The following is a 22,506-nucleotide window of genomic DNA, read 5'->3' as shown; positions in this document are numbered from 1 at the left end:
TAGATCCACTAGCTTGAGCAGTATACTTTCAATGTTCCTTTTTACCACTGGCAATATATTTTCAAAAGTAAGATTTAATTAAAACGGGCCTTTCCGTAAGCTTGTAGCAGATTCAAATTTCTGGTACTAGTGGTGTTATCCTAGCTGTAAGGAGAGGTAACACAATGTGACGAGTATGTTGGGAAGTTAACCTGCAACAGACTGATCTTCAATCTAGGTACAATCATGTACTTACATTCACTTCATGCAATGAAAAAAGGGGCAAGGACCAGTCTGTTGAGCAATACTAATTCATATCAGTATCAGAAAGAAATTAATATTTCATATCAATTATAAAGATGTGACATATTATGGCAACCCAGCATGGAATTATACCCACTGATGATATAAGATGCATTCAACTGGATTTGTGCAAGATATTGAGAACATTTTTATTACTTATTCAACACAATTGGTTATAGTTTAGTTGCTAAGAACTGTGTAAGACAGGGTAAGAATTAATCATTAATCTGGAGAAAAAATGGCTTACCAAGAAACAAAAGGTCTTGCCCAATACATATACCTAACACATATTCAGACTCAGGTCCTTTAAAAGCTTTATGATATGCATCCAACTGATCTGTGTCTTACTGGCGCTTTTAAAACAATAATATTTTCACATACACATGCTCATCTTCCCCATCCTTGTGAAGGAAGTTGCTATTAAATTGCAGGAGAAACACTGACATTGTCCTAATGATGTAAACTATGGGAATTTCATCCTTAATCCTTGTAGGAAGAAAGGTGTTTTTAATGCTAAATTCAGACCTTGTGTCACTGGGTGTTTCCTCTTTCTTCTAAATTCTTGGTAGACATTTTAAATCAGGAAGCAAAATCATGAACCAGGAAGCAAATTTACTACTACAACAACAGTTTTACCTATGTGTAACACTTACAATTCTGTCATATTCCTCCACTTGTCTCAAGTCACGTGGGTAACCTTCAATGATGATGCCCTTGGCATTTTTGTGTTTCTTCAGATGCTCTATGAAAACATCTGCCAGCATATCCTAATATTAAATTAAAATAAATTGTGATGAGTAAACAAACACAAAAAATATTGCTTGCACTTTTTTCTTGTAGCTTCAGTAATAATTATAAAAATGATAATACTAATAAGAAAATAAATGTGTGAAACCAGACCTACTTGCACTCCTCCTACAAAGTTTGATCAAGAAACTTACTTTATAACAAAAGTTATTCTACAAAATTCAGTTTTTCTTTAAGCCACAATGACCTTGACCTTTGATCTTTTGACACCAAAATCAGCAGACCTCTTCCATACCTTAAGTGCAAAACCTCCACACAAAGTGTGGACAAAGTATGCGCTCTAGAACTAAAGTTATTATGCAAAAACCAGTTTTCTTTTTGTTTTGAATGACATTGACTTTGATGTTCTGAACCCCAAGTCCCTAGGCTTCATAATTACCCTTCATGCAGGTCATTCACAGACTTTTGGGGAAGATACATGGTCAAAAACTGAAACTTTTGTTTAGAAATCATTTTCTTCCTTAAGGCAGTGACCTGAACCTTTTTTGATGCCAAAATAAATAAGCTCCTCCCTTATAACTGTTCTTTTTTTATACTAGAATGTTGGAGTTTAATTTCTTCACTCAAATATCAAATTACTATATATTCCAAAGGCTATATTCTAATGCTCTTTGTTACAAAATTTAATTGCTTATAGCATTTAATTTATGTGGGCTGACAGAGAAAATTATGTCAGTCATAATGTTTTCATCACCTGAAGTGCTAAAGTCAGGTTAGCAATGGCAGTCACTGGAATAACAAAGGTGTGATAATCACACATCATTCATAATCTAATTTAAAATCATGCATTGCTGGTTCAATGGCAATAAAGTATGAAAATAAATATTTTTGTTTTTAACCTTTCTGACCAAATGATTTAAAAAATATCCTTTTAGCTGCCATTCTATACCTGTCATTACCAGTAATAGAGATAATGATGATTATGTTTCCATTGCTACAGTGTATGACGGACAGTATGACAGGTTATATTTACTTGGGAATGATAATGAGGATGCTATACAAATGAAATTATGTTTATTGCAACATTGTCACATCTGCAGCACCAACAAGTGAAGATACTGTTTGTTAAATTCATTATTGCCAGAAAGAAATCAATGTTTCTGCTAATGTAAGTTATGAGGACTCAGTACCAGCTGTTGTAGACAGACTCTTTGAGGTTCTAGATAGCATAGTGGACATAGGACTGTATCTACAACCTCACTGTGACACACCTGATATTGCAAATAAGCATTTGCAAGTCAATGAAAAAGTAAATAAACAAAAAGTCTCAGATTTTTAAAAAGGGACTACTAATAATTTCTTAACAAATAAACAGAGGACTAATAACAGAAACATTTCTGCATAAAAGTGATTTTAATTTACATACTGGTATATGTACATGTATGCTGACACTTTCAGCATATAATAAAACTTACTTCTTTGTCATTTTGTTGATGAAAACATGTATTTATGTATATTGTTAAATAATTTAATTACCATTACATATGAGTTCAAATAAAATTTGTGTGACAGTAATTATACTAGTACTGTGTGACCCTGCTATAATATGGCAGTTGTGCGCCATAGAACCTGACCGTGTTATAGAATGAACCATGTTATAGGCAACCAGGTCAGTTAGCTGAAGAAAATGATGCATGTACCCAAAAATAAATGCGGGAGTGGGGGGTGGTTGGTAATAAATGCTGGCGGTAAAATAAGGCTTCATTGGCACAGTTACTATCTTAAATTGATGCATATTAAATGGGAAATACACCTGTAGTGAAAACAGAGAAGGCATATATAATATTTTACTTTATTTAGAGAACCATCAATTGATACATATATGTGTATACTGTTTATGTATACATGTCTAATGTATAGCATGAATAGAATATCAAAACCGTATACTCACCCATGAATCTCATTGCATACATTGAATCCACAAAATTCCATCGAAAATATACACACACACCGATTTAAAATATTCAATAATTTTGTCACAGGTCATATAGATCTGAATTTAGTGGATAAACATAGCATGATCACATAATGAATGATGAAACACATTTACTTTTCAGTAAGTCCCAAGTCGGTAAAAGTTAGTTTGTGTTTTAAGCTGCCATTGGTAGCATTCGTAGGCATAAACTTTTTCCCTGCAAAAAGGAAACTTTCACTACAGTAAACGTGTTCCAGTCACATTGGAAAATTAAAAAATCCATCAGATTCCATTGCTTTTATTTAAGTTTGGTACTGACTTCCTTTCAAGAAGTTCTTTGTTTTTACTGAACATTGTAGTCAGCTTTCTTTGATGAAGGTGTGTGCATTATTCAAGTCACCACTAAAGGACAGCTTTGGAGAACCAAACAAATGCCTTTTCTTATTGTGGAAGCAACATCAAATATCTGTATTGCATGATTGAGACTGATTTTTTTCCATTTGCTTAGTACATTTTCATAACAATCGGTGCTTCAAAGGTAATCTATTTTCTTTGAAATTTCAGCAAACTATTTTATCAGGGTACATTTTTAAAAAAGGAATTGGCCATCATTTGGTCATTTGTTGTTACTGTTTCTCCCTGCCTACTGAATAGACCAACAAGTAAGATGGGTTTTTTTTTACATTTGTGGTAGCAGAGTGATGCTGCCTTCCATGCATGCATCAGAAATTTAACAAAGGGTTAAAGGACAATATAGACGCAGGTGTTCTGGTCTGATGACAAGGATCTGTACAGAAAATGTGAGTGCTCTGAATGATTTAATTCTGAGTGAAAAAAAGAGGAATTTTACTTACCATCCACATACAAATGTCAGTCTTTGTAAATATATTAATTACTAGTGAGCAGTTGAAAATCTGATGAAAGATGAGATAATGCCTTGTCTGGTTGATCTCCGTTACCAGAAACGTCAACAACAAAAAAGCTGATATCTCACAACATACAGTACTCATGTTCAGTGTCAATGTAAGTGGATTATGATATAACAATACACTGCTAAGACAGTTTGTCAATATGGAAAAAGAAATTGTTTATGTACCAATAGATAAATTTCAGTGCATTATATCAAGTTTGCGGCTTCCTTTCATAGGGCCTCTGAATTTCTCCACTCCAAACCAATGGTTGTATATAAAAGTTTAAACAGCCAAAAATGTTGTCAATTAAAAAAATAATGGCAAAGCCCTACGCGATCCCAGAATAAACTTGTTACACGTTATTTTTTGTACTTTTAAGAAGAAAAAACTATTTTTTTTGTATGAGAAAAATACATATAAAACTTCAGGAGCCCTGCCACAATCGTCTTGTAATATTCATGCATAAATGCATCCTCAAAATGATAATAAACATTTTATGTTTTTGTTCGTAATTTTAAGAAAGAATTTTTTCATGTACAAGAAAGATACATGCATATAAAATTTTGGGAGACACACCGCTACTGTTTTATCCGAATTGTTGTTCAAAGTGAGCGTGTTATAGCAGGGTCACACTGTATAAATTGTTTACTACATGTATGTCCAGCATCTTCAACATGGACATGTACATGAACAGTTTTGAAGATTAACTGATGAATTTAGATATACAGTTTCTCAATAAACAATCTTGCCTTTTATGTGTGTGTGTGTGTGTGTGTGTGTTCATAGCAAACATTCTGAGCTGCATTGTGTTAGTATAATCCAACATCTTTACCATTATTCAACTTTTGTCAACAACTAGTTCTTGGTTTTCCTGCCGACCAATATTAGAACATTATTTACATAAAAATATTGTTTTTCCCAAAGTATGTCTGAATCATAATAACTTTACACATTACCTCAGGTGCCATCTCTCCTTTGCTCATGAGATCTGTCAGCATTTCCCACTTCTCATCTGCTGTACCATGTTTGGCAATTTCAGCTCGCAGGATGTCTCCCATGGACAGGTGAACCCAGCCCTCATATATGCTGATCAACCTCTGTACCTGGGTCAACTTGCCACTGCCTGGACCACCTGTCATGATAATTCAATAAGAACATTTACAGTGCTGCTACAAAAAAATATTATTATGATTATTATTATCATTATTATGACTATTATTATTATGATTATTATTATTATTTTCATCATCAAAAATCATAACAAAATACAAGCATATATACTGTTGTGTCTTCTTTCTAGTTCCAAAAAACCTCCAATATGTTCATACTATAGCATCTCTGTTAAAACCACATGTAAGTATTAGGTTGAATGAACCCCTCTTTTTTCCTCATATGTCACCAGACCAGTACCACAGGTGAATGAGTTGTCTCATGTACCTGACTTTACAGCTCACTCAAGTGTCACCTCTGTCTGCATGGGTTTGATCTTGGCTTAGCCAGTGTGGGTATGTGAGAAAACTTGCCAGTAGTTTAATGTGGGTTGGATGTTCTTGCCTGGGTTTTCCTCGGTTATTCCTCCTTGAAACATACTTGCCACCATGAATAGCTATCATGTGCTAAAAAATGTCAGTAAACCCACAAACAAACAATCCACCAGACCAGTCATGACAGATTAAATAAACTCTGCTATCCAGTATCATATCTATTCCTATATTTGAATTACACTGAAATTAAATAAAAATTGCATTGTTAACAACTGAGAACAAAACATTTATGTAATAATAGCTTGGTGGAAAGAGAAATGCAAAAGATGCTGAATTCCATTCATTTCTAACCACATCAATGAAAGAAGCAGCTACCTATATACCAAATCTATTTCCAGCACTCTGCATTATTCAAGCCACAATTTAAACCAAAAAGAATTAACATGTTGATTGATGAAAGCCTGTCCTGCAAAAATAAGAGTAAAGTAATTGTTCATGGCAATGCTAGAATCTACATACCCATGATAAAGACGATTGGACATTCTGGGATATCTTTACGGGCACTTGGGATAGGTGGAAGTGGTGATGTTGTTTTTTCCCTCTTAAATTCATCTGAAAAATAAAATTTATACTTTAGGAGACAAGAAATTTGTTATAAGTAAATATACTGTAATACATAACATGTAATGACCAGTTTTCTCTCCTTTTAGTACTAATACCATATTACTCACACACACACACACATGTATATATATATATAAGTAATAGAAAAACAATTATTACATTCATTAATTTTTAAAATGTCTTTTACATGCTAATAAATAAACAAAATACTGGAAACTAAAATGTTTTTACACTAATGTAAACAAACCTATTGTTGCTGATGTAATTTTTACATATTTATTCTATTTTAAGCTTTTATTCCACATTACAACATGATTATGATAAGCATTGACCAGCAAAACTGGAATTAAATAAATTGTACTGTTTAATAATTAATGATTAATACATGCAATAAGATCTTGGAATTTATTAGTGATCAATGCATGTCATAGCATGTTGTAATGTGTAATACTGATTAACAGATGTGATAGTAATGTACCATAATAATAAGTAATACATGTAATAGTAGGATGTAATGTTATGTATCAGTGATTAATGCATATCATGGTATGTTGTAATACATATTTATGAATAATATATGTAATAATATGCTGTAATGATATGTATTAATAGTATATATTAATAATTAACACTTGTAATAATAGGTTATAATGACATGCAATAAGGATACTAATTTCTGATACAAATACATGTATAGTACTATTAATCTCTAATCCAGCAATTTACAATTAAATAAATGGATATCTTTTTCTCTTGAGACAAATGGTCCTTATTTATAGCAATCCATTTGAAAGCTAAAGAAAACCTTAACAATAGTTGTAACAATCAGTATATCAGAGAGATATCTACACTTATCCAAACATACATATATTTTACCATTGATTAAAACCAAATTAAAAAGATTATGTAAACACTCAATGCTATGACAGGCAGCTGACATCCATTTATCTGGCCCACATATTATGATACATGGGTGTATCATTGAACTATAACAGTCGGATGAAAGGATCTAATTCAAACAATAGACTCTCAAAGTTTGATGACTTTCAGCTTGAGCTACCTGTTCAGAAAGTTTTGACAATATGTGACAAGGTGTGACAATGTGTTCACAAAGTAGTGAGCCGGAATGACACTGGAACTGAAGTATTTGAAAACACAGCAAGTGGATATCAACTGCCTACCTATCTTTTTTATATTATAATTACATTACCCATTGATTGTTCATACCATTTTGACTTTAGCTCTAAAATTTGGTATATATTCATGTATAAAACACAATGACTGCAAACAGCATTGACACAGATCAGTAGCTGCTTAATGCGCCACCTGGTCTTGAAATTATGAAACACTTGAGTTTCTGACACTGTTTTGACCAATCACAAATGACATTACTTTTGACTGCTTGTTTCTGATTGGATGATAACATAAACTTAATCTCTGATCTGTATCTCTTCTGGTCAGATCACTATCTGTGATATTTGTTTTATTTATGATTTAAAGTGAAGAGTATAGACCCTGATCTGCTGGTGCATTATGGGATGGTAGATCTGGGTCTAAGCTGCTCACCAACATGTGTTTGTTCTACTTGGGTAAATACATGCATGATAGCTCAATGTCAGTCCTGTCAAGAATCTTTCCTATCACACAAATTCCAATGCTGAATTACTTCACCTAAGATCCCAATACAAGCAAAAAACATTTTAATGCAAGCAGCAATACAGCAGTAACCTAGTGTAACTTCACTTTTGTACATAATCTTGTCAAAGAACTTGTTAAGTCACAGTACTGCACTGTAGGAATTTACCTTAAAAAAATTCTGTTCTACCATCTTAAAATTCATTCATTTTAGTGGTTTTCAGAAAACTACTGGTTCTACAGAATAAAAAGTCCTTTTTATCAGTATTTAATTTATAGTCATTTGTTTGTGTTGTGATGGTCTGAAATTTCTCATGCATTAAATTTTACTAAACTAATAACTTTATTATTATTGATTAATATAATGAGATACCTAGAAGTCTCATGTGTTATTTTAACTAAACTAATAGATTGTGTATTACTAACTAATATAATGTAAGATACCTAGACATTTCATCCAGTATTTTACCAAACTAATAGCTTATATATTATTACTGACTATAATACCTGACAGCAAAAGAAGAAAAAATGAGTAATTAATGAATCTTTAATAAAAAGGAAGAATAAAAAGTCTTAGAAATAAAAATAAATGGATCATTATTTATTTATAATACAGTTTAAAAAGAATGCCAGACATTTGTATTTAATGGTGCTAACATCATGTGGTCATGCAACTGGCAAAAAAGCAAACATATGCACAAACACATTGTAATAAACATATATCCAAGTCCCAAGCCATATAATTAGAAAACCATTTTATACATGAAGAATACAAAAAGCTGAGAAATCAGTGGAACATTTAAAAAATTTCTCAATAATGTTAATGTTATTTTCACATTTAATGTTAGTGGTCCAACAAAATTTAAACACTCAAACTCATTTTTGTAAACTGTTAAGGTACATCACATCATAAGATTGCCTTAGTCTTTATCACAAAATGCAAATAAAAACTTGAGAAAACTGGAGATCTTGGATGGGCAACCACTAATTTTAATTATTTAAACTTCCCTAAATCAGACACTAATGGATCCCATATTTGGGTTGCTATACAGAAGATATTTAAAGAGCCATGATTAAAAATATTAAAAGGGTCTCACAAGGACCCAAATGAGTCCCCAGTCTGAATAGGAGGCAAGATATCAGAGCAGTCAGTTTAGGGAAGTTTAACTGTATGTGACAGTGACTTTGATACAAAGGTCAAAGGGGCAAATGAGTATATTGCACAATTAATTGTGTTTGCTTAATGAATATTTACCCCATGTAAATATTCATCCCTCATGGATATCAGAATACATCAGCAAATATAAATTTAAAATTTCTGCCCCCCCACCCAACAATTGAACAGGTCGCCAAATGAATTGTCTTCCTAATGGCTGAGGTTGCAAATACCACTGTCAGGTAAATGATGTGACTCACTTTTCCAACAAAACACTGCAGGGTGACTTAAATGGTTGGTATTTTTGTTTTCAGACATATCAGTTCTTAAAAAGAAAACAAATAAAAGGTTTACTAAAGAAAACAATTAAATGGGGCAAGCAATGACAGCATAAAAAATAATAAAACAGGACTAGATGACTTAGTGAATCATCTAAATGAATGCACGTACAAAATAGACCTATTCCAGGGCTATATGAGCTGTTATTATATCTCATAAAAGTAACAATATCAATGACAGATTCACAGAATGTCACTTGTCAGGGAGCAAAACATTGTCACCTTCAGGTAATCATGTTTACACTATTGGGTTGTATTTTGGGGGGTTTAATAAACGATTTATTGTCCTTGTTTGGTGGACATTTGAAGAATTGTTTACCTGTGACAAGTCATGCTATACATGGGCTTCAACCTCATGGAATATGACTTGCCTTGGGTGAACAAATCTTCATATCCACTCAAACCAAAGACAATAAATGTATAATTATGATTTCCCCAAACCTAGTGCAATAAATGTATAAATATGAACTCCCCTTGCCAAGGGCAATAACTGTATAACTATTTGTACAATAGTAATAACAGCAACAGAGACAAATCTAAGTGAGATGAAAGTAAAGTGTCACAAAATATAAAGAATTTTTGATCAAATGGTCTAAATTACATCATGCTTTAAAAATGATATACCATCCCCAGTGTGTATAATATTATTAGTACTGTTGATGTGGAAATAATAATCGCAAAAGGACAAGAGAAGAAAAAAAATACCCAAACCAGAGCCTTAAAGGCTGGATATTAGTGCTGCAAAAAAACACCATACAAAAAAACCATTGTGCAATTCAACTCAGTGCTCTCACTGCAGACCAACTAAGCATGTCACCTTCCGAGGGTTTATCATATCCCACATACGTCTGTATTCTCACAAATGGACCAGGACCTAACAACAATACACAGTGATGAGCTCTCCATGCAAGTGCACAGACAATAGCCAAGTGATTTCACTTCCACAAAGAAAAACTACACACAAAAAATTTCAATGAGACTTTAAAATAATACAAATTATCAATGATCAAAGGATCAAATATCTGGACTGTAAATTAGCATGGTCACGATTCATTAACATCGTTAATTTTACTATCTTCTTCATTACTGCTATAAACTAATCAGAAGTCAGTATTTGTTTATTTAAAGAGGTAGCTTACTCTAGATACATAAACCCATACTTCCATTACATTAATGATAAATAAAATCTTGAAATAATATTACTTTTTTATTTTTGATTCAACCCTAAACTGCCAGTATCCCTCAAAACATAACAAATCCCAATATGATTATAGTAGGACATATGTACATACAATACCCCCATGACAATGAAGGTGTACCACTGAGTCCAATTATTTTTCCAACTTTCCTATTAGCTACACAATATTTAAACTAATTCAGACATTTCTCAAGAAGAGGTTTTCATATTGTGATGAATAAGGTCTGCATCAGCCAACAAAGCTTTGACGGATATTTTAAAATAACAGACCCAGAAGTCAAATGTCCTAGACATAAAGACCAAATGAACCCAGTGACTTGACTGTATACAATTTAGACTGACAAATAATCTGGCCAAATATATTTAAAAGCTCAGACTTGTCTTAAGCAAAATCTTGTTGCTGAGTTAAGCCCAACATTCTCTGAAACTACATTTGTTCATCCTTCACTACAAATTATACAAACAGTAAAAAATCAAGACTGCAAGTAGTAAACTTCACTGATCCGTGTATTAAATTCAAAGTTACTGGTATACCCAAATTAAATCTCATATTAACTGTACACTCTTAGGGTTGAGACATAGCCATGCCTTATAAATAGACTTTAAGAAAATTAAACATACCTGAACAAAATAAAATTCAGTGTTCTCATTTTCTAACTGCTAATATTGACTTCACAACAGCTCTATAAACTCGAATATTAACTGTCTGATTATACAATAATGAGTTGTAATTTTTGGATCAAAAGATCTTTATTGGAGAAAGGTTTGGTAAATTTTTACTTTTCAGTCTGTAACTTTAGAGTCTCAATTCAGCAAATATTATTTCTCATAATTTCCAATACAGCAAATAGTATTTCTCCTAATTCCACATACAGCAAATAGTATTTCTCCTAATGGCACATACAGCAAATAGTATTACTCCTAATTGCACACACATACAGCAAACACTATTTGTCATATCTGTGTTCTTTTTATCTTCAGCTACCCAACAATACCACCATCACCTTATCAAACTTTTATTTTTGCCACAGAAGGTCACAAGTGTGTATGAGTTTTGGCAACCAATTAAACCCTTTGACAATGTGTGTGAAATGTGATCATCAAATTTAACTCTTTTGGTACCAATCAAATGGATTATAAAATTGCATTGTTCAAGCTTATTCATTTATAACTATATAAGTATTTTCAAGCACACCGTTTTGGTCCTTTATCTGTTTAATGAACAGTCAGTCAGGATTATTATGGAACTAATAGTACATTATGTTTACATTCAAATATAATTTAGTATGGCTGTATCCAGAAAAATTTGTCAAGTGGTATAAAAGGGTGCAATACCTTCATTTTGTGCACTGAAGAGAGCTCCCAATCCCAATTCCACCCACCCCAAATCGTCCCTGTACTCTATTCTGCTGAAAGCACAGATTGTGTTTTATTTGTCATTTCCATGCACAAAACTTCTTGTTTGTCAAAATAAAAACATAAAAATTGGAGAAAGGGGGAGGGTGCAAATTAGAAACCATTTATAATAATGTAAAATTTTAGGAAGTTTTGATTCAATCATTTTGCATTTGAAACTTTTGTCCCTATATGGAATTTAAAACCCTACACATATATTAATGTTGAAACATAAATGCTTGTGCATATATCAGTCCGGTTTAACCTTGTATTGATTTGTAAATTGGATTGGAATATTACAGTGACGCTAATTAAATGATGAAACAGCTTGGCATGTTTAATCATCTATAATGAATTGGAAACCTTACAGAGCAGCAATTATAACTAGATTAACACCAAATGAGTTGAACATTTGAAATCACTCTGTGTCTTGTGTCAATGTATACCATGTCTGTGGTTTCTTTCTTGCTTTGTTATTAGAGCTGAAATCAAATCAATACACAGTCATACAGTACATGCTTATATCATCTGAACCACAAATGTATCCAAAAGATACAGATGCCCCTGCAAATATGATGCCATTGAAAGGCAAAGGTCAAAGTCAAACAAGGGCCATAACTAAGGTAGATTCTGTCAAAAAATGTTGAAAATATCTGGCATTGTTAAAAACAAAATTATGTAAGACATTCAAAGTCTATAGTAATTTGTTCCTTCTATCTATAATCTGAGATTTTAAATGAATAGAATTGTTCTACAGACATTTCAGTATACAATTCTTACTATTATATATTCTTGTCATCACTGAAAACACATACTTTCTCATTACTTCTTCAAAACTGAATACAAACATGGTAGAGGCACTGATCCATCTTGGAATGTTTAACAGTAAATGAAAACTATTATTATAACCCAAAATATTTTTTTCTTTCCATACACTGACTAAAGTTTATCCACAGAGGACTGAAGTATACTGTGCAGCAAAAATATTTGAGTAATCTATTTTTGACATTCAAAGAACAATTTCTAAATTTACTTAAAAACATGTTCAAGTACACACAGATCTGTAATTAGTCATCATACCTTTATCTGACTAATTGTTATTTTAAAATATGACACAAATATGTATAACTGTTGTCATATGTAAGAACATGGCCATTCAGAAGTACAGAGGGGTGGAGATGGTAATTTGAAAGAAGTTGACTGAAAAACCACATCATAAGTTGTTCTATTCAAAGATTATGCCATTATTTTTTTACCAAAACTCTCCAATGAAACACCCATACCCACCCTTCCCACTTTTTAATTCAGCATTGATAAACCATACCCACCATTCCCACTATACAACTCTCCAATGATATACACATGCTGATCCTTCTCACTTTAAAACTCTCCAATGATACACCCATGCCCACCCTTCCCACTTTAAAACTCTCCAATGATACACCCATGCCCACCCTTCCCACTTTAAAACTCTCCAATGATACACCCATGCCCACCCTTCCCATTTTAAAGCTCTCAAATGATACACCTATGTACACACTTCCCACTATTTTTAATAAGAATTGCACATAAGATACACTTTTTATATATTAATTAAGATGCCACAAATTACTTTATTTGTAACATAGATACTGTGACAAATGGCAATACAGCTATTTTTCCAAGTTTTTGTTACAGAATTTTTGTATATATCAAGCTAATGGAGTTTGTCAGGATCTGCCTAAAGAAAAATGAGATTCTCCAGGTTATGCTTTCATTTTAGGGAAACATTTAGCATAAAAATGAATACAGAAATTAATTTTTACAAATAATTTGTTTAAACCAATAAATTGTGGTTTTAGAAGACATAGCAAAATGGCATGCAAGATGTCTGATATACAAATTACATTTTAAAACAGTGTTTTTGTTATGTCATTTGATGTTCCCGGTGCCTTTAAATTTCAAACTGAAAGCAAAATAGGAGATAAGAAATAAGAAAAGTTGTTCAAATAGATAATTCCAAAATGTTTCATGTGCTCTGACAATAGCTATATCATTGTTTACAATAGGATCAAGTTTTGCTTGCCCTTGTGTTCATCAATACAGCTCCTTACCAACAGGAGTTCTGGATCGCTCTCTAGAGATAGGCCTCTGTCCATTTCTTGAACCTGATCTTGATCCACCCTTTGACTTGTGCCCTTTCTTGTCATTACTGCTGATTGGTGGAAGTGGTGTTTTTGATCTCCGTATGTCCACAAATGAACTCCAAGTTATATTCTCCTGACCTTTGTCCTTCACTTTCACAAGGCAGTCTATCAGATATTGAACATGATCACTAGGGCGATTATACATCAACCCTGTCATCAGGCTCTGGAAGAAAAAGGCAATTAAGTTGACCATGACATTTCTAAAACTCCAGACACATATTGTTACTTTACATTTTAAGTTCAAATTCTTCAGTTTTGATTGAAATAATTATAAGAATTCATAATAACAAATACAATGACACAAAGGTTTCACAAAATGTTATCGAAAAACAACTAATAAACTAGCACACTTTATTAAACACACAAACAATATGCAGACACACAAACACACACACACATTTTATACAAAAATCTCAAAAACTTATTATATTTAAAAGACAGAAAATGGGAAACAGTCACATCAACATTGAGAATTACAGAATTGGGTGGGTTGTTCAGCAATCAGATAATGGCTCTTTGAAGAAAGAAAAAACTTACTGACAAAGAAATATAATTTTTCGTGGAATTTTCTATGTTATAAAATGTTATTGGCATGACATCATAATCCTAAAGAAACATTGTAATGAAAATCAATTACAAGGTGTCTGAAAAATAAATATGCTAAAAATCAATAACCAGGAATCAAAAGAAAAAAATAAGCTGAGAATCACTTGCTAATGATAAGGTAAATTCAATGTCAAGTGGATTTATAATATGCACTTTATAGATCTTTGCCATTATAAATCCAGAGAAATGGTCGATCAGATCCAAAAAGCAGCAAGTTGGTCAAGTAGCATTTTATTGTCTCAGAACTCGCCAGGAGACAAACATTTTGCCAACTATTTATTTATACAATTAGACCTGTTAATTTAGATTCTAGTCATTTAATCTACATTGATGAGGAAACTGGATTAATTAAGGCTTTGTAAATATCATGAGCAAGTTTGTTCCCAATCATTAATGGTGTTCAGATTTCAAAACCTTTGGGTAAATGAACTTCAGATTAACAAGGTTTCACTGCGTATGACATACATGTGGCCAAGTCCCACCTCCCTGGAAAGGAAGTAGATCTCTCATTCCTGCTAATGTGTGATCAATTTGCTTATGTCAGTAGATTAGTTTTTCTCATTCCTACATATGTGTGATACAGTTTGCCCATGTGAGAAGATTAGGTTCTCTCATTCAGATTTATGTGAGGCAGTCTACCTATTTGAGAAGATTACTTTCTTATTCATGCTAATGTGAGATAGTCTGCCCATTTGAGAAGATTAGTTTCTCTCTTTCCTGCTAATGTGTGATACAGTTTGCCCATGTAAGAAAATTATCTTCTGTCATTCCTGCTAATGTGACATACAATCTGCCCAATATAGAATGGCATGTTGAAATATACCTATCCCACATGAGTCTGATCCTGTAGATGATCTAAATGTTTTTATGACAACATGAACAGATGCATTATTTCTCATCTTTTTATTACTGAAAAGACAAATTCTGAAATAAAGTAAACTTTGGATGATTTTTCCAATTAAGTAAGAAATTTCCAAAGCTATATCTACACTGATGATACTGTTTGATGTTTTTTTTTACCAATGAGAAGCAATTGGTTTGGGTTTGTTTTGTGACTTTAATACTATTTTTGAGCACATGCTAGGCTATACATGGCAGCCAATATATTTAGTGGAATAAAAAGAACTAGGAAGACCCAGGGAAGAACCAACAACCCACAAGAAGTAATTGGTAAGCTTTCTCAAATACCAAGGCAATGAGTGGCTGAGTGTAGCACTCACTATTACGGATCACTGCCATCTCACCTGTCTGTGTGAGTTTGAGCCTTGGTCTCGGCCAGTGTGAATACAAGCGAAAGCTTGCCAGTAGCTTCTTGTGGGATGGTGGTTCTATCCAGGGTCTTCCCTGGTTCTCCCTCCACCATTTATACTGGCGCCATGTATAGCCAATCTTGTGCTGAAAAATGGAATTAAACCCTATAACAACAACAACAAATTCTCACATACCCACATTGTCTGCACTGAGTCTCGAGTCCATATGGACTGTGGTCAGATGTGAGTGATCTGTACAGGTGAGCACCTTAGACCACTCTGCTACAAAAGATCCTACCTAATCAGATATGAAAAATATTGAAAGAAATTCATTATTTTGTCTTGATATGGGATATGGAAATCTTTTGACTTTTAGGTGGGATTTATTTATTCCATACTAAGACATATATGGATTCTATTATTCTCATCATCTTGATAAATCTGGGGATTATCAAACCCATGAATTTTTTTAAAACATAAACTGTGCATGTACATAATGTACTGTCCTAATCAGTATACATGAAGCAAAGACAGGTTGTCAGTCTATTTGTTGTGATATTTTTCTTTGTGATAATATCAAAAATCAATAAGCATCTGATAATTATCTCTTAAAGCTCACCATGACAAGTCTCCTAAAGGCTATTAGTGAAATCATCAGGAGCAGATGGTCTGATTAGAATGTGGATTGGTAACTGACAGAGGTCAAAGACTTAATAACACTGCCTTCATCAACTCAGCTCAGATTTTCAATACCACATAGACTGATGTATAAGTCACATCCGACTGCAGATATATATATATATATATATATATATATATATATATATATATATATATATATATATATATATATATATATATATATATAAAGAATACAAATCATATGACAAATAACAGTTCTTTCAAGTGCACTGGATCCACCAGAAACCGAAGTCAGAAGGATGGGTAATCAGAGGGCATAACTCTTGTAATGGATATTATGTAATGGTGGAAATCTAATTCACTCAAGAGCTCATCAGTATAAAACTGTGTACTAAATAAAACCGAAGTCATCAGAAAGTAATGCAGTACAAAGTAAAGTCAGGAAAACCGAACTCTGGGGTGCAAGGATGCAGCCTGATTCAAACCATTTTCCATGCTGATTTGGAACATATGAAGTATTATCAAATTTCATCTTGAATGTAAAATGTGACATTTACAATTGTTTAAACAATATTTTATTTCTCATTTGTTCTCAGGTACACTGGGCAATTTAAAACTGCATTTAATGCAACAAAACTACAGTTGTATGTGAGGTAATGGCAATATTCTGTACACAAATAAAATGAAATAATATAAGAATGTTTAGTGTTGTCAATTTAACAGTGAAATGTTTACAAAGCAATTCATCTGCCTTTGTGCATCACTGAAATAGTTTATTTTATCAAAAAATAATAGAAGTACTAATATCAAGGCTTAGGCAGTAATATTCCTAAAAACTAAACTAAAGTGAAGTCCTGACAAATTTAAGATTTAATTCAACACAATATCATAACAGCTTTGTTCTGCAAATTTTTGGGACCTTGTGTTAATTATAATAAAGAAATAATAATGTAATGATGGTGTTATCTGTGTTGAAAGATGAAATATACTTTGCTAATCTCTGTCTAATATTTTCATTGATAAAGTAATATATCTACTTCTTATAATAACTTAAAGTACTATACATTTCCAATTTACTGAAATCTAAGCCCAGTGATGAAATCTGATCCAAACATAATAACTAGCAAAATTTAATTAAGCAATTAAAATTGCTTAATGATGTTAACGTTGTCTGTTTTATAACTTGATCAGTATGCCCTTAATGCAAACAATAATAGTCAGATGATCGCACCAGCAATTTGCAAACTTGTTTGATCAATGCTCCTATAATTAGCACATACTCTTTATCATTAAAGAAAACAAAATAAAATGCAAATTTTAAATAACTTTGAAAACTTTATATATTCAGAAATCAAACATTTGATAGATTTAGCATGTGCTTTTCATTAAATTTTTGTGTTGCAAAATTTGGAAATGTTTGAATGAAATTAAAATTAGCTGTGGTGTTTTGGTTCAAGATTTCACTAACAAGATAAAACTGAATGACAACAGTCAAGTACATTTAATATTATGTTACTCATAAATAACTCTTTATGAAGTATTTCTTTGGTAAGTAAATTTGGAAAAAACATTACTGCATGAGAAATACAAAAGAATCATGGGTTATATTCATTATTGTTTGAAAGTGTTGAACTTTGGCCATACTGGACTGATTCATAAAACATTTCAATATGTTTTTTGTAGATATTAATAAAAAGAATAATTTCATGTTTTCTTTATGGTAAACATTAAAAAGTTCATTTAAAAAAACTAAACATGATAGTTGATATCTATTTTATTCTGATTTCTGAGAACAATAGTTCGAATTGACATTGTAGAACCACTAGTAGTTATTCATATAAAAACTACTTTATGTAAATTTATAAACTGAAAAAGAAAAATACTGTAACATTTGTCTCGTATGCGCAAATAAAAATAAGTACTAAAATAAAACACGTATTTGTGCTTCATCGTTTGTCTTTATTATATAATATTTACATAATCCAAATTAGTACTAATATTAGTACCTCTACTTCGGTGACTACGTCGAAGCTACGACATCGTAGCTAGGTCCAAATCAGTGGCATTTTGGTGCGAATCAGCATGTAATTTGATCTGAATAAGTCAAGGTCTGAAACAGTTGGCATGATGTCGGGGAATGCTAGAATTCATATTCATTCAAGCATTATCGAAAGAGAGATGAAACTTAACCACAATAAAGATATCGTATTAGTACAGGTGATACAGATGACACCATGCAAAACTGCAGTTGACATGGACGCTTCTAAGTTTTCTCTTAAAAACTTACCTCAAACAAGCGAGGAATTTCTCGCTTGGCTAAATAGGATTTAGCCTCCTCCGTCGACATTTTGCCGTTGTGGCATCTGATGAATGCTACTTCCTGGGTGGAAATTTTGGCGGTTTAGGGGAAACACTGAACTCTTCAGAAACGTAGTACAGGGTTACTTTCAATGATTTACACCGCTAGTCTGTATCTAAGGAAAACACATTTGCGTAGCAATATCCGTTTAGGCAATTATAAAAGTAGTTCGCTATAGAAATATAAATCTCTCAATTATGGTAAAAAGCGTGAAATTTATGGATTTGTTTCTACTTTGAAAATAAACTTGTTTATATATTCTTGAATGAAAAGTAATAAATGTTATAGCTTAATATAATAAAAACTCAATGGAAATTCAAAGGCGCATAAATACAAAAAATGTGTACAATATGGCGGCCTCCTTAAGGTGTAAATTGACGGAACCTACAGTTATGCTTTGGGTTACCTCCCTTATAATTGTACGCGCTTTTGGTGCACAAGTTGAAGTTTTTTTGTTATTTAAGAAAATTCCGGAGATCAAAATATATCATAGGATTATTTATTTTTGGCGATAGAACACAAAACCGACAACGTTATAAGGTAGCGCGTGAACTGACGTCATAATGTAACAAGAACGTCACAGTGCAACGCATCCGGTAGATTTAGTCTGGTTTCTCTATCTGTTTGCCTGACGGGATTATAGTTTGTAGCTCCTCATAGGAGGAACCATCGTGACGGCGTTGAATGTTGTTTACAGAGGAACGTACGACCAGAAATGATTTTCGCAATTCTTCTTAGTTTATCCACCAGTGTACTGACAGTAAACACCGCTGATGTAAGGAAATGCCTTTAAAATTAATGTTTCAATCATGAACTTTAAGTAGATTCCACGATACTTAAAAAAACACAAACCCTCACCAAGGTTCAGTCCTGAACTTGGTGCAGAACGGGCTTGGAGATTCACCTTATGTACCGGAAATAAGCCTGGGGTGCAAGGAATAGTTTTGATGAACAAATTTAATGCTGCATCCACATGCCTAATAAAAAGTAAAAAAAAAAAAGTTAAACACAAAAGTCAGATCAAGAAAATCTATATTTTTGGATAGCTATTGTAAAATAACACTATTCACTCATTCAGAGCCCTAAACATTAAAATATTCTGGTGCCCCCCCCCCCCCAACAACAAAATGTGAAACTAAAAAACTATCGAAAGGTAAAAAGGTGGGAAAATACCAGTGTTGACATCATTCCAAGTAAAAATACTCTTTGTATGCAAATCATAATGATATATAATTCATTCAATTTTATCAACAGTTTGATTTTTTTCTTGTGCCGCTGTTGGGCAGGTTCTCTAAGCACATGCTTAGTGTGCATCATGGGTAAACCGGCACTGATTTGTATTGACAAGTCATAGCAACAGTTTTTATACCACAACCCAAATTTGTGAGTATTTTTCATATCTGAAGGTTGACCACTCTGGTGGCCTAGTGGTTAGAGCATCTGCCTTGGATGCAAGAGGTTGTGGGTTCGATCCCTGGCCAAGTCTTACCAAAGACTTACAAAAATGAAATGACTAAGTTTTGTGCATTTTGTTTATCCTTGATGCTTTCTGTTCTTAAAATAAGCGGGTGGGTACAATAGGGATCATGTGAGAATATTATTGGCCGTTTTTGAGATCTTCATGCCATGAATCCATGTGTCTACAGCTGTGGATGGCTAGCTCTGCTTTGTAGTCAGTTGTCTACATCAGCTGTGTGCAAACTACCAGCCTGTGACTTAGATTGAAAATTACTTATCCGTGCTGTTCCCAAAAGGTAGTTGCACATGCTGAGTCTACATACTGTGAAGCTACATTAATTTATTGGGGGAGTTATTCATGTTTTATGTTAATTCTTTGGAAAGGAGCTGGTTTATACTGAGACCCCTTTTTGGAAAATCATCATATGCTTCATTACAGATTTTATTCTTCATGTCTTACGGTTTGCCAAGCATTAGATATGATTTTAATGAAGTGCGTATTGCATTGTCTTGTTTTGGACTTCGTGTATTTTGTTTTTGTTAAGTGACAGGGGGATATTTTGTGAACGCTATACAAGAAAACTCATTATTTACTAGTTTTGATCACTTAAACAGTCAGCATGCATAGTGTTGCCTTTCAAGATCATGCATAGTGTTGCATTTCAAGAGTTATCTGACATGTCAGATTTCAGACATCAGCAAAACTTTTTTCTGATTGTATGTTTTCTAATGATTCTTTAGAATGTAGACAAGTGGATCTACTAATGAATTTGCATCAGCATAGACTATTCTTTGTTTCTAATGAGTTAATATGATTTAGTGGATCAATTGATATGAATTGCCTCAGCATAAACTATTCTTTGTTCGTGATAAAGCCAAGATATGGTTAATACTCTGGTGTTTGTTGCTTAAAATTTAAATGTGTGATATATTTTAAACACATTAAAAACTTTCATTATGCAATTATTACCCAGTATATTTGCATAAAATACAAATATGCAAAGAATCATGCCAACCAATTTGTGTCCTTTCAGTATCTATAAATCACTAAACTCACTGAAGTTAAAAGAATGTTTTGGTTGCAAAATCTAATTCTAAAATTGTTTATATCGTTTGTAAGAAAACTTAATCTCCATAAGAGATTAATGGGTTTGGTGCAAGGGAGTCGGGAGCATGTTTTGGACCTAACCTAAATAGTAAACAGCTGATGATGTCCTCCATATGTAAATGACATGGAGATTTGCGTCGTACAAACACAAAAATAAAAATGAACAATAAGTTTGAAACTGGAATTGAATACAAACCTAAATATATAATGCTGAAACAAATGATAATGACATATAATTTAATTGAGATGTCAAAGTGAAGAATTTCATATCAAAAGGACTAGAACTTGTATAAAATGTACAAGTACATGCAAAGCTACTAATGTGATTTAGTGGTATTATCCTGAACTTTTTATACTACTGAAAGTTATTCAGATAAATAATATATTTCAGCCTCCAGTTGAGGAGTTCTTTGCCAGTAACCACACCAATAATTGGGCAGTGCTGGTCGACGCCTCAAGATTCTGGTTTAACTATCGGCATGTGGCCAATGTCTTGTCTATATACAGGAGTGTCAAACGCCTGGGCATCCCAGATAGGTACAGTGTGTTTGGAAGCGGACACTCTTCAGGAGTTTCTTTTTTCAAAATATTTTTTGTTTGATAATAATTTCAGGTTGAAATGGTTACATGAGTAAATATTTTTTTCCATATAACATTTTCTATTATTTGCCTATATTCAGAGTTGTCATCCCTGGAAAATTTACATATTATGATTGAATCATTAGAGATCCTTAATATTTTAACTTTGATTTATTAATGTTGGAAGCTGAAAGTTAAAGATATAATTACTGTATTGATGTTCCTTTTCTTTCAAAATACATTTATGATGATTATATTTATGATCAGATAAATTTGAAAATTTCAGGTCATTCAGAACTTCATCTAATTTTTGATATAGGAAATGCTTACTGTTTACATTAAGATGTAGAAAAGTTTGCTATTTCAGTTGAGTTACAGGAAATTCTTGCTATTTATATTATTAAAATAAACTAGAGACAAATTGCAAATTATCACAATTGCTATTTATATTAAGATACAGGAAATTCTTGCTGTTTGTATTAAGACAGAAATTCTTGCTATTTAAATTAAGACAGAAATTCTTGCTATTTAAATTAAGACAGGAAATTTTTGCTGTTTATATTAAGATACAGG

The 22,506-nt window shown here is 32.6% G+C and overlaps 2 protein-coding genes across 10 annotated transcripts in view; one reads left to right on the top strand and one right to left on the bottom strand.

The window, feature by feature from the left end:
* LOC149780225 (uncharacterized) overlaps positions 1-18,903 on the bottom strand; it is a 120,665-nt gene extending 101,762 nt beyond the window's left edge. For 5 of the 9 annotated variants that reach the window (XM_089936986.1, XM_089936991.1, XM_089936989.1 and 2 more), the window contains exons 1-6: positions 18,717-18,902; positions 13,839-14,094; positions 9,970-10,026; positions 5,919-6,011; positions 4,872-5,047; positions 936-1,049 (exon numbers count right to left, since the gene is read on the bottom strand). In XM_089936986.1, the coding sequence (XP_089793112.1) occupies positions 936-1,049; positions 4,872-5,047; positions 5,919-6,011; positions 9,970-10,026; positions 13,839-14,094; positions 18,717-18,776 (756 nt within the window). In that variant the 5' untranslated portion in view covers positions 18,777-18,902. Of the gene's footprint in view, positions 1-935; positions 1,050-4,871; positions 5,048-5,918; positions 6,012-9,969; positions 10,027-12,191; positions 12,228-13,838; positions 14,095-18,716 lie in introns of all 9 variants that reach the window. The other 4 variants (XM_089936987.1, XM_089936988.1, XM_089936994.1 and 1 more) reach the window with 4 other exon arrangements.
* Positions 18,904-19,344: 441 nt separating this feature from the next.
* The window catches only part of LOC149780224 (GPI-anchor transamidase-like), a 45,113-nt gene continuing 41,951 nt past the window's right edge, over positions 19,345-22,506 (top strand). The window contains exons 1-2 of the mRNA XM_089936984.1: positions 19,345-19,563; positions 21,746-21,891. Coding sequence (XP_089793110.1) covers positions 19,504-19,563; positions 21,746-21,891 — 206 coding nt within the window. The 5' untranslated portion in view covers positions 19,345-19,503. The remainder of the gene's footprint in view (positions 19,564-21,745; positions 21,892-22,506) is intronic.

The sequence above is a fragment of the Sinohyriopsis cumingii genome, chromosome 16 (genome assembly GCF_028554795.1).
Source record: "Sinohyriopsis cumingii isolate HCF-2022 chromosome 16, ASM2855479v2, whole genome shotgun sequence".
NCBI lineage: Eukaryota > Metazoa > Mollusca > Bivalvia > Unionida > Unionidae > Sinohyriopsis > Sinohyriopsis cumingii.
Note: the sequence above shows the minus strand (reverse complement) of the source record. Positions and strands in the feature narration are given on the sequence as shown.